Consider the following 12919-nt stretch of genomic DNA (forward strand, 5'->3'; position numbering starts at 1 on the left):
TATCTCTGCCTCTCTTGGATTTTTTGAGATTATAATTCAGATTATGATCCCTAAACTCAACTGAGTCTGGCTAGTTAATTATGAATAGATGAATGTGCTCTAGTTCTTAATCCTCAAAAAGTGAATGTTAGGTTTACCACAAGTAGCTTCATATTTAGAAAGTAATTTTTACTTTTAACTGCAGTGGTCAGTAAAAATTTGACTTATTCCCCATCCATTAGTCCATTTCGATTTCTTTTATAAGACACAGCACTATTATATTATAGAATAAACACATTTCTTTTTTTAAAAAAAGGAGACTTCTCAAAGTTTAATGTTAAAAAAAAAGTGCAAGTATTTTGTGTACATGCATGAGCATCTCAAGATTTTAATCGCTTTTTACTTCAGGAAGGTTGCGACGTATAAACATTTACAAATCTGGTCTCAAAAAACAATGATTTGAATAATCTGTGCTTTAATGCAAAAACAAAACATTAATTTGTTCAGTTTCTCATACAGCATGTTTATTAAACATTTCAGTGTCAATAATTTCTTAAGATTGTAACATTTAACCTTGTAATGGAGCTAATACCAATTCTATTCGTGGAAGTATATTTTGGACTTTAGAACTACTTTAGTGAAATGAATGCCACCGTTTTTTTTTAGGTTGTGCTTGGAGCAAAGACAAAGAAGCATCAACTCAGTCTTCCCAACTAATAAAACATCTAATGATGCAGTTTTTATGACATTATTTTAATGTTAATAATGTTACATATATTTTTGCTTCTATTTGTTACTAAAACTCAATATGTCATCTTGGAACATTATTTTCACTTAATTTATATTTTAAATATTGAATTTTTAACTTGGGCTCCAGAAAAAATCCTGAATAATAAAGATCAGCATTTAGCATCCTTTTCCTGCCTTCAACCATAGATTTTCAATTTGATATGACTTATCATAGAATTTACATCAGGAAGTATAGCTTTTTAAGTTTTTAAAAATAAAATATAGTTGCCTCTGCATCAAAGAGTGGGGATTCAGAATCACTGAAGTTTTAAAGGTGCATGTGCTTTGATTATTATTCCCACCTGTTTCTTTTTTATTATAAAGTGGCAATTTATACTATCATTAGAAATATACATTTATATATAAAGTTTTGCATTCAAATCTCTTTATTTTTTGATTACCTATGACTAAATAACACAAATCAAATAAAAACTCTGTATAATATATCCTTATTTCAGAAGCATATGTATATATACACATATATATTTGTAGAACAATCCACTGTTTTAAATGATTTTGATTAAAAAAATGCTATTTACAGTTTTATGACAGAGAAACAATCTCAGCCTTTTATGATATTAAAATGAGCAGGGAATTTTTATGTTTGAATGTGTTTCACCCTGTGTAGATGAAATTAAGCATCACGGAAACCCTTCTCAGACAAGGCCTTGTAGACTAAGCCATGAGAGTGGAATAGATTTGCTATTCTGGGTCTGTGTTAAAAAAAAATTTTTACTGTTATAGTCATGCTTCTTCACCAAGAAATCAGTGGTCTCAAATTAGGACCGTCAAACTTTTCAATACGCTATACACTACAGCCATTCCTGATCCTTTACTTTTGTCTCAATACTCTCATCTCTTGCTAGTGGTACCACAGAACCACCAATCTATATATAACACCTATCTACAACATTATCATTTTCTTAAATAGAATTCTTCTTAAAAGCTATCTGGATTACAATGAGGTCCATAAAGCCACAATGAGCATCAAATTGATCTCTTTATTGAGTCAACTCGTAGTGACTAAAAATGTGCTATGAAATTCATATGTAAAATTCAAAATCCAAACTATTACTATAATAAATAATAGGTTGGCTTGGTGTCCTCCAGTTTCCTGAAGCATAGATTCTCTGAATTAGCAAATGGAACTCCAGCACTATTTTGTTTTGCTACTTCAAAGTCTCAGTTTAAAAATCAAGCTAGGTATAATGATCAGAAAACGATTTTGTGAGATTCTTAAAAGTTTTGCTCTCATTCTTAAGTCTAGTAATTTTGAAATATTTTACAATAAAGACTCTTAGACTAAACATGTCTGAACTTACATGTACATAGCCAATTACAAAGCTTTGCTAAAAGTCATATTTCTCCTGAGAATATCCAAATTAATTAATAATAATAATAATAATATAAGCTTACTTCACTTACAGGAGAATAAGTGATGGATAATATATTGAGACCCAGAAATTGAAATAATGAAAATCAAAGTAAAAAATTCTTTTACTTGGAATAAATCTAATAAAAAAAAAGAACTTTTTAAAATGGCTTACAGTTTTGAAGGAAATCAGATAATTATATGTTTACATTTGGTAATTTTTAAAAAACCTAGACAGTGAATACTGGCATTTTCTATTAAAGGTTTTGCAAGCTTACAAAGTAAGCAGCACTTAAGCAAATGTTCACCCTGTGCACTAAACCATATTTTTGTCAGGTTAATGTGTAAAAGTAATATGAGGTTTCCAACAGTCTCTGAAATTAATTGTAAATCAGATAAATATAATTTCCCAAACATTTTACTGTGGTAAACATTTGCTTAAATGATAGAGAAAAATAAAATATACAAATTGAGTAATTAGAACTCTGCTTCTCAACTGCTATCAGGAAGGAGACAAATGTGAGTCTAGATGATATATGATGAACAGCCATAGAAAACAGAATATTGTTGGAGATTCATATCTCTATCATAGTTTTCATAATATTTAACTGGACTAAATATATTCTGTCATGAAATCATCAGTGTAATTGATAACACTTTGTGAAACTGTTTATTGTGTTACTGGTGAGTTTATGGTGAGCATGTACATGCGTGTGTATGTATCACCACAAAAGCTCAAGTCAGTTCATGCTAAATGAGCCTGTGACCCATTTTGTAGAAGCCTATTCTTACTGCTTCAAAGAAAATAAGGCTTTGTGCTTGGGATTTGTTTGGTCCAGAAAGTGACAGGTGCATTTATAATCAAGTTGAATCAAGAGTGACAAGGAGAAATACAACCCGATTTCTGGGTTTTATAAGGGTATTCTTTTCCTAAAAGAGCAACATTTCTTTTCTTAAAATTTAAATGTCTTTATTTTGTTACTTCCCAAATATTTTGGTTAAATAAATATTTCTTGCAAATGTGTGTTCAAAATCCTTGCCTAAGTACATAACTTTCCTTCTTTGCAACTGATTAGGCAAATTCTTCCATTTCATTTTCTGTTAACCTCCTGATAACATAAATAGAATACTTGGTGAAGTACACAAACCACTATTGGAGAATAATGATTGTGTAGAGTGAGAGAAACTACAGAGACCTTGAAAGAATATAGTAACCAATGGCAAGGTCATTAAAGTAAGGACCTAGAACTTCTGCAAAGTGTATATATTTTAGGGAGTCATATTTGGAACAATACATGCTGGACAGTAGAGTTATAGGAGAAGTAACATGCTAAGTCGTCTCATTGATAATATCCATAAATCTGCATACATTTTTTAACATTCTTTTTTTTTTTTTAATTTGGATACCTCTATACCATTCCTGATTAGTAGGACTAAGAAGATCTATTTTTTTCCCAAGACAATTGTGTAATGTTCATTTCTTCCCTAATATTTTCCAAATACTTTAGTTTTTCTATCTGCATTTGCCTAGTCTTACATTGTTTTTGTCTTTTTTCTTTTTTCTTTTTTTTTGACTACTTTAAGCTGTTCACATAACTCTGTCTGTTGGAACCATAGCTGTTAATTCCATATTGTTTCTCTATGCCCCTGGAAAATTCAGTCTATTACAAGGACCTCTCTGTGTTCTAGAAGACACATTTATTGCCACATAGACTTACAAATGAGGATAGATAGCAACAAATGAGCCACCTGCTTTACAAGACAGTAGGTTAGGAATTTCACAGCTATTCCTCCTAAGATCATGGCAGAGTTTGGAAAATGCTGTATACATAAAACTCTTGTAAATTATAAAGGTAAATGCAATTTGCTTTGACAAATTTCCCAGGATGTACTTACGTAAAACCCTCTTCTTTCCTGCTGCAAGAGATGGTACAAAACTCTCTGAGACAGCTAGACATGCACCTACCTACACCCTCAAAGGTGTCCACAAAGTTAGAAGTCAGACCAAATAGTAAGAGCATGTAACTTGTACATCACTGCCAGAGCATGCTATTAACAAATAATTCCCAAAAGTTACTTCAGTCTTAGAAAAAAGATTTTTTTCCCTTAAATTACTAAAAATAAGATTCTAGATTAACACCTTTGATAAAAATATGATATGCTTTCAGGAGAATCTGAAATTCTATGAAGGAATGAAATCAGCTAATACCATTATATTCAACATAAGACTATTCTTCAACTAAAAAAATCTTAATAAAAACTTTAAGAATCAATTTTTAAACTTTTCTTGATGTTAAGTGATTCCTGGCTACATACCTTAGACGCATTAGAACCTATAATTCATACATGTTCAATATCATAGTAAAAAAAAATCCAGGAAACAGGATGTAATTATGTGTCAATTCCAAATGCCCAAAAAAAATACAAAATCAAAACAAAACGCACATCACAGCATTATCCAGACTTTAGGATATTTAGGGCATTACATCAATTTGTAAGTTCATTTCTCCAAAACTCTTTTAAGGTAATAACCTTATTTCATCTTTATTAGTTATGTCTTTATCACAATTAGCCTTCTATTAATAACAGCACAGTTTACTTTAATGTGTACGGAGTCTTTATTTATTTTCTTCATTGCTTATATGTGTGCTAATCTTTGTGCATCTGCGTTTTCTACCACATTGCAACAGGCAAGCTTTGGTTCAATTGTCTTGTCCTACACAAAGAAAGATTTTGAGTGCAGAATTGTAGCCACTAGGTCCTGCGTTGCCATTTTATTTTTCTCTCCTTGGGTAGATTTATTGGAAGGAAATGGGGGGCGGGATGGAGGGAAGGGATGAGAGGAAGACGAAGGAAAGGGTTCTCAGCTATGTTGAATCTTGATTCACGACTTTGCCTCCATTCATGGTTGGTGTTCCAGAACTTTTCCTCGAACGTCCTTGTTTTTCTCCAATTTCATGTAGTGATGGCTCTCTGTACATACATACTAGAAAGCAAAATCACAATAATTACTTATTATAATAGGAGCCATAAATTTGGTCTCAATAAACATCTCAAATCAGATTTTATAATACTCCTTATTCTCATCACAAGCTCTTCTCCTCAGTGTAAAAACAAATTTTAACAATATATTTAGTAAACATACATAGTCTTCTTCCAGTTCTATCAGTACAACCTTTTATGTCTTGAACTGCAGACATATCAGTGTATGAGACATACGAGACACTTCTGTTCTTTTATAGATAAGGCTCAAGTTTTACTGTCTACTAACCTATATAACAGGATTTTCACCTAGAGTTAGAGGAGACATTAAAGATATAACATTTAAAGGATGAAAATCGATATTTTATATTTAGTACTTAGTCTGCAATCTACTTTGGATAGGACAAAAATCCTTATATACAAAATCCTTATATACATGCTCCACTATAATAAATTTAACATTATCATGTTAAATAGAAATATTTATTGTCAATTTTCAGGGCATCTTACATAGAAAATGATAATGGGAGAGAAGGCAGAGAAAAGGAAAAAAAATCCCACTATTTTTCCAATTACTTCAGATTTCCTTCACCTAAGGTAATACACACAGTGCATGGCTTCTTAGTTATTCATCAATAGGAAAAGTGATTATGCAACCGTGCGATTTCAGTTTACATCTATATAAGCGGTTCATTTTCTCCTCTATTGTTTTGTCTGGCTCTGAAGCTCAGGTCATCTGTAAATTATCATGGCTTTTGCTAGGTTATTGTATAAAAAGAACAGTGTTTTTCAATTCATAGTTCTCATAAGATAGGATCTATCAGCATATTGAATACATTAAAATAGATTCATTATAATGTTGTGTGATAGGTAAATGTGACTGTAGACAAGCACAAGAAATACTTCACTTAAATATCTGAAATTATTTTCATCTGTGAGTTAGGAACAAACAGTTAAGTACCTCCATCTATTGAACCACCACCACAATGCCTTGGTAATCTGAATATTTCCAATCAAATAGCTTCTTCCCTTGGGCTTTACTCTGGTAATAGCTACTTGAGTATGGCTGTGACTGAACAGATGTCGTATGAAGGTCAAGAGTACCAATTCGGGAGCCACACTGCTGGGTCCACATGATTACTTGGCCACTTTATAGCTCTGTCAACTTGGACACATTTTCATAATTGAAAAATAACATTTTTATGAGGATTAAATGTCTGGCCTATAATAAGTATCCAAAAACTAAGGAAATGAAAGAGCTTATCTCTTCATGAGAATTCTGAATAACACATTTCAGGGAACATAGTGATAAAGTATTTTGGCTGTAGGTATTCTAAATTCAACACTAGATAAGATACAAGTAAGATTCTCCTTGGACTAGTTCAGTGATGAGGAGACAGCTTTCTTCCAACACACTCAGTAGTAGAGCTTTTTAAATGTTAATGTGCTTATGAATCACCTAGGGATATTGTTAAAATGCAGATTCTGATTCAGAAGGCTTGAAGTTTTGCATTTTTAATAAGCTCCCAGGGGATGCTGATGCTGGTAAAACCTAAACCATGCTTTGTGTAGTAAAAATTATAGAAACAAAATATGTATAAGTATACCACTTAAAATTATTATACATATATATTTTTATTGGGGTGACATTCATTAATAAGATTATGTAAGTTTCAAGTGTACAATTCTATAGTACATCATCTATATATTTCATTACATGCTCACCACCCAAAGTCTAGTCTCCTTCTGTCACCACTTATTTGACCTCCCTTTACCTTCTCAACCTCCCCAACTCCCCTTCCCCTTTGGTGACCACCACACTGTTTGTGTCTATATATTTATTTGCTTGTTTTCTTTGTTTGTTCTTTGTTGTTTTCTGTTTTATATCCGACATATGAATGAAATCATATAGTTCTTGTCTTTTTCCATATGACTTATTTCGCTTAGCATGATACTCTCAAGATCCATCTATGTTGTCACAAATGGCAGAATTTCATTTTTAATGGCTGAATAGTATTTCATTGTACATATACACACATATATACATAATGGAATACTATATATGTATGTGTATATGTGTGTGCCACTTCTTTATTCAATCATCTATTAAAGGATACTTAAATTGTTTCCATAAATAATGCTACAATGAACATAGGGATACATATATCTTTATACATAAATATTTTCAATTTTTCATTTTTCAGGTAGAGAGGCAGAAGAGGGTTTGCTGGGTTATGTGGTAGCTCTATTCTTAATTTTTTTGAGGAACTTCCACACTTTTCCATAATGGCTGCACCAATTTATATTCCCACCAGCAGTGTATGAGGGTTCCTTTGTCTCCACAACCTCTCTAACATTTGTTATTTCTTGTTTTGTTGAAAATAGCCATTCTAACAGATGTGAGGTGGTATCTCATTGTGGTTTTAATTTGTATTTCCCTTAGAGCTACCGAAGCTGAGCATCTTTTTGTATATCTGTTGGCCATTTGTGTGTCCTCTAGGGAGAAGTGTCTGTTCACGTCCTCTTCCCATTTTTAAATTTCTAGGTAGTAAATTTTGTTCTGTTCATCTGTGTGTCTTTTTGTGGTGAAGTTGTATTAGTTCTTTACATATTTTAGATATTAGCCCCTTATAAGAGATTATGTTTACAAATATCTCCTCCCATTTGGTCGCTTATTTTTGTTTGTTTGTTTTCTTGTTAGTTTCGTTTGCTGCACAGTCTTTTTAGTTTGATGTAGCCCTATGTATTTATTTTTGCTTTTCTTCCCTTGCCTTTAAGGTCAAATTCATAAAATCCTCTCTGAAACCAAGGTCTATAAATTTAGTATCTATGTTTTCATCTGTGTATTTTATTGTTTCAAGTTATAGTAAAGTATTTGATTCATTTTGAGTTTATTTATTTGTATGTTGTCAAAGAGAAGTCTAGTTTGTTATTTTGCACGTGACTTCCCAATTTTCCCTTACATCATTTATTGAAGATATTTTCTTTTCTTCATTGTATGTTTTGGCTCCCTGTTGAAAATTATTTCCCTGTGTATATGTAGGTTTACTTCTGGGCAATAAATTTTGTTCCGTTCATTTGTGTGTCTATTTTTCTGCGAATACCATATTGTTTTTATTATTGTAGCTTTATAGTAGAATTTGAAGTCAGGGAGAATGATACCTCCAGCTTTTTCTTTTTGCTCAGGATTTCTTTAACTATTCAGGGTCATTTGTGGTTCCCTATCAGTCTGATGATTATTTGTTCTATTTCTTTGAAAATCGCCATTTGATTTTGAGGGGGATTACATTCAATCTGCATATTGCTTTAGGTAACATGACTATTTTAACTATGTTGATTCTTCTAATCCATGAGCACAGAATGTCTTTCCATTTCTTTGTGACTTCTTCAATTTCTTTTAATAAGGTCTTATCATTTTCAATATATATAGGTCCTTTACATCATTTGTTGAGTTTATTACGAGGCATTTTATTCTTTTTGTTCCAATTGCACATTAAATTTTTCTTTTAATTTCTTTTTCTGAAATTTCATTGTTATTATATAGGAAGGCAATGGATTATTGTACATAGGTTTTGTATCCTGAAACTTTACTATATTTTTGTTTGTTTATTTCTAATTGTTTTGTGTGTGTGTGTGTGTGTGTGTGTGTGTGTGTGTGTGTGGAGTCTTTAATATTTTCTATATAAAGAATAATGTCATCTGCAAAAGTGATAGTTTTACTTCTTCATTCTCAATTGGGATGCCTTTTATTTCTTTATCCTGCATAACTGCTCTGACTAGGACTTTCAGTACTATGTTGTATAACAATGGTCAGAGTGAACATGCTTGTCTTGTTCCTGATCTTAGAGGAAAAGCTTTCAGTTTTTCACCAACTGAGTATTATTTTAGCTGAGGGCTTGTCATATAAGGCTTTTACTATGTTGAGGTACTTTCTTTCTGTACCTATTTAATTGTTTTAATTATAAAAAGATATTATATCTTGTCAAATGCTTTTTCTACATCTATTGAGGTTGATATTACACTGCCACTAAAACTTAGCAAGGGCAATACACACACAAGAATTAGTAGAAATATCTTTGATGAACATATGCAAAAATCGTTAACAAAATACTAGCAAATTGAATACAACACATTAAAAAATAACACATCACAATCAAGTAGGGTTCATTTTATGGACACAAGGGTGGCTCAACATACACAAATCAATCAATGAGAAACATCAAATTAACAAAATAAAGAATAAAAATCATATGATCATATATATGATTTTTAAAATGACATTTTAAAATATTTGAATCATTGCACTGAGTCATTTCTCCAATATCCATAAAAGACTGTCTTTGGTCTAAGTAACAAAGTGCACAGAGAAAACTAGTTCAGAAAGAATCGATCCTGTAATTTTCAGATGGTGGCACTAGGTAATTGAACTTTTTGCCTTTCATTTACAAAGGACAGAAAATCCTTATAAAAGAAACTATTGGAATCCTAAAGTTCCTCACGTCTAATGTTTCTTACCTGTATTCCTGTTATGGACAGTGTTAAATTCTCCAAAATAAAAGCATACATTTATATATGCAAAATACAGTCATTTATTTATAACTGGTTAGTGAACAGGGGAACTTGGAAGAAGTAAAGAAGTGATTCAGTTGAAAATCTATTCATATAATGATATAAAGCATTTTTTCCCCTATTCTGTTACCTAATCAGCTGTGAAAACACATCCCCAGGCTTGGCTACAGAATGCTAAATCAGAGACTCAAAGAGTGAAAAAATAATAATTTAAAGAAAAAAAATCACAATAGATTTTGACCTGCAAATTTCTTAAACTTCAAGTTGGAGGTAACTGAAGAATGTTACTTTCTAATTTCCACTAAAGAATATATTTTTATAATTTTGTAGCTATATTTTTTCTTAGTTTTCTTGTTATAGATTCAACCCAAGACATTTGCTGCAATTTTTTTCTTAGTTTTCTTATGTCATAGATTTTACTCAAGATGTTTGTTTTTAACTTTTATCTCTCTCTCTTTTTTTTTTTTTTACCAAAGTGGGAACTTATTCTTCTTCTAAGATAACTCAGTCACAAAATTGCCTATATTTCCATTAAATGGAGTAAAAATTTGGGGATTTAAAAAACTGGTTTATATATGTTAGTTCAGTTCATTGAAATCCCTGTCCACAATAAATCAAATAGATATTTGAATTTTTGTATTTTTGTTTACAGAAAGAATTGAATATTTAAAGAGAGCAAACTAAGGAGTTGCATGCAAATACAACAAACAAACATACAAAGAAGAGAGAGAGCAAAATCTTTGGTTTCATCAAACCACAAGCTTAAATTTAAGTTTCTTGAGCTTTAATTTTTGTTATTATTTACGGGCTCTTGGATGATAGTAATAGTCTATCTTAAGAAGCTGACAAATCAAGGGGTATGAATCTCAATAAAATTTTATAACTAAAATGTAATTAAAAGAGCATAATCCAGTTAGAGAGTAAAATAAAAGGACAAAACACTTTTCTTCAATAATATAATTCTGTTGATAGTTGTATTAACACTTTACTACTATGCTATTCCGAATGGTACACAATAAAATGATGAAACAAAATATAAGAGGAAAACAGAAAGCCTGTGTTCAATAAAATGCATTATAAATGTAAATCAAAATCACCATGATGTAAACAATACCACAATGAGAATCTCTTAAATAAACCTATAATCCCTTAAATAAACCTATTTTAGGGTTTTAAATGCCATTTTAAATTGATTAACTCATTTGATAATTATAATAACCCCATGAATAAAGTAAGTGAGAAATTCTTACCCTCATTTTCTAAACATAAAAACAAACAAACAAACAACAACAAAAAAACTGGCAACGTCCCTAAAGTAAGATGGTGAGTAATAGCAGAGACAGAATGAGAATGTGTGGTTTCAAAAGCTTAATCAAGATTTCTTAATAAAAGCAGAAAGCCATTCATCAAACAAATGTGCAAATGATTGCCTTATACCAGACCATATATAAGTTATAATACCCATATATTAATCAAGATCCAAGTTGGCCTAACCTCTATTAAATATTCCTAATGTAGTCCAAACATTGAAATGAAAACAAATGAAGGATGGCTATTATATTAAAAAAAAAAATCAGAAAATAACAAGTGTTAGCAAGTATGTGGCAAGTATGTGGAGAAACTGGAAACTTTGCACATTGCTGGCAGGAATATAAAATATTCAGTCATTGTAGAAAACATCATAGTGTTTATTCAAAAATTAAACAAAATTACCATATGATCCAGAAATTCCGCCTCTGAAAGCAGAAACATGAACAGATATTTGCATAACCATGTTCACAGCAGCCAAATTGTGGCAACAACCAAAGAATCCATCAAAGGGTGAATAAATAAACAAAATGTGATATATGCATACAATGAAATACTGTTCAGCCTTAAAAAAGAAAGAAATTCTGACATAAGCATTGATGAACCTTGAGGACTTTATACTAAGTGAAATAAACTGAACAAAAAAGACAAATATTTTATGATTCTATTTATGTGAGATACATATAATACTTAAATTAATAGAGACCGAAAGTAGAACGGTGGTGGCCAGGGGCTGAGGTAAGGGAGAATGGGAAGTCAATATTCAATGGGTACAGAGTTTCAGTTGGGAAACATGAAAAAGTTCTGAAGATGGATGGTAGTAACGGCTGCACAACAATGTAAATGTACTTAATGGCACCAAAATGTACACTTAAAATGGTAAATTTTATGTAGTGTGCATTTTATACAACATAATAGTCACACATATTTTTTTTTTTAGAAAGCACAGAGAAACAAATGCTCTGAGTGTAAGCTATAAACGAAGAAATGACTATTAAAGCCAGATATGTCCTATTTGCATGGGAAGAGCCAACGATTCCCCAATAGTCAACAATATTAGTCTTAAGACTGTACTCAGAAAGAGAGAGGAGATATAACCCCTTCAGATGAAGGGGTATAAGTTTGGGGATAGGATAGCAGAATCTGATGAGAACATCCTTGGACAGCACTGCCTAATATAGTATCCATTTAGCCATATGTGGTTACTGAGTACTTAAAAAGTGGCTAGTTCTAATATAGATGTGCTGTTAATGTAAAATAAACACTCAATTTCAAAGACCACACAGAAAGAATAAAACATCTCAGTGGTAATGTTTTATACTGATTATATACTGAAATGATAATATTTTGGATATATTGAATTAAATATATTTAAAAAGTTATTTCACATATTTTTTTAAATGCGATCACTAGAAAATTTTAAATTACATATATAGCTCATATTATACTTCCGTTAGACAGTGCTGTCTTAGAAGAGTTTGTTGTTCTCTGGAAGAGGAGTGTCTTAGTTAGAGCTAAAGCTATAAATTACCATATGATGGGGAGGACTGTGAGAAAACTTCCTGACCTGGTTGGACCTGACCTGCATATATAGCCTTAGAAGAAGCAGAGTGTTGTGAATGGTAAGTACCAAGATAGAGTCATTTATGTCAAGGGAATCAAAATGAAGCCAAGAGGCTATTAAGAGGCTTAACATACTCAGGTCCCACTCATGAACTTTTGGACCTTTAAGCTAACCCTGAAACCACATCCTGGACTTTACTTTCATTTTACCATGACAACCAGACCATCTACATTCTTCACTTTGAAAGGAGCCAATCCTTTCACCAGCTAGTATTCTTCATTTACATAAAGAATGTAAATGGGAAAAGTCCTTTTGGTTTTTGCATTCTTTATTTACATATTGGACATAAACAATCC

The 12919-nt window shown here is 31.5% G+C and overlaps 1 protein-coding gene across 5 annotated transcripts in view; it reads right to left on the reverse strand.

Annotated features, from left to right (window-relative positions):
- Window positions 1-3594: 3594 nt before the first annotated feature.
- FGF12 (fibroblast growth factor 12) overlaps window positions 3595-12919 on the reverse strand; it is a 477520-nt gene continuing 468195 nt past the window's right edge. For all 5 annotated transcript variants that reach the window (XM_016136341.2, XM_036219787.1, XM_036219788.1 and 2 more), the window contains one exon: window positions 3595-5126. In XM_016136341.2, the coding sequence (XP_015991827.1) occupies window positions 5008-5126 (119 nt within the window). In that variant the 3' untranslated portion in view covers window positions 3595-5007. The remainder of the gene's footprint in view (window positions 5127-12919) is intronic.

The sequence above is a fragment of the Rousettus aegyptiacus genome, unplaced genomic scaffold (genome assembly GCF_014176215.1).
Source record: "Rousettus aegyptiacus isolate mRouAeg1 unplaced genomic scaffold, mRouAeg1.p scaffold_m13_p_4, whole genome shotgun sequence".
Taxonomy (NCBI): Eukaryota; Metazoa; Chordata; class Mammalia; order Chiroptera; family Pteropodidae; genus Rousettus; species Rousettus aegyptiacus.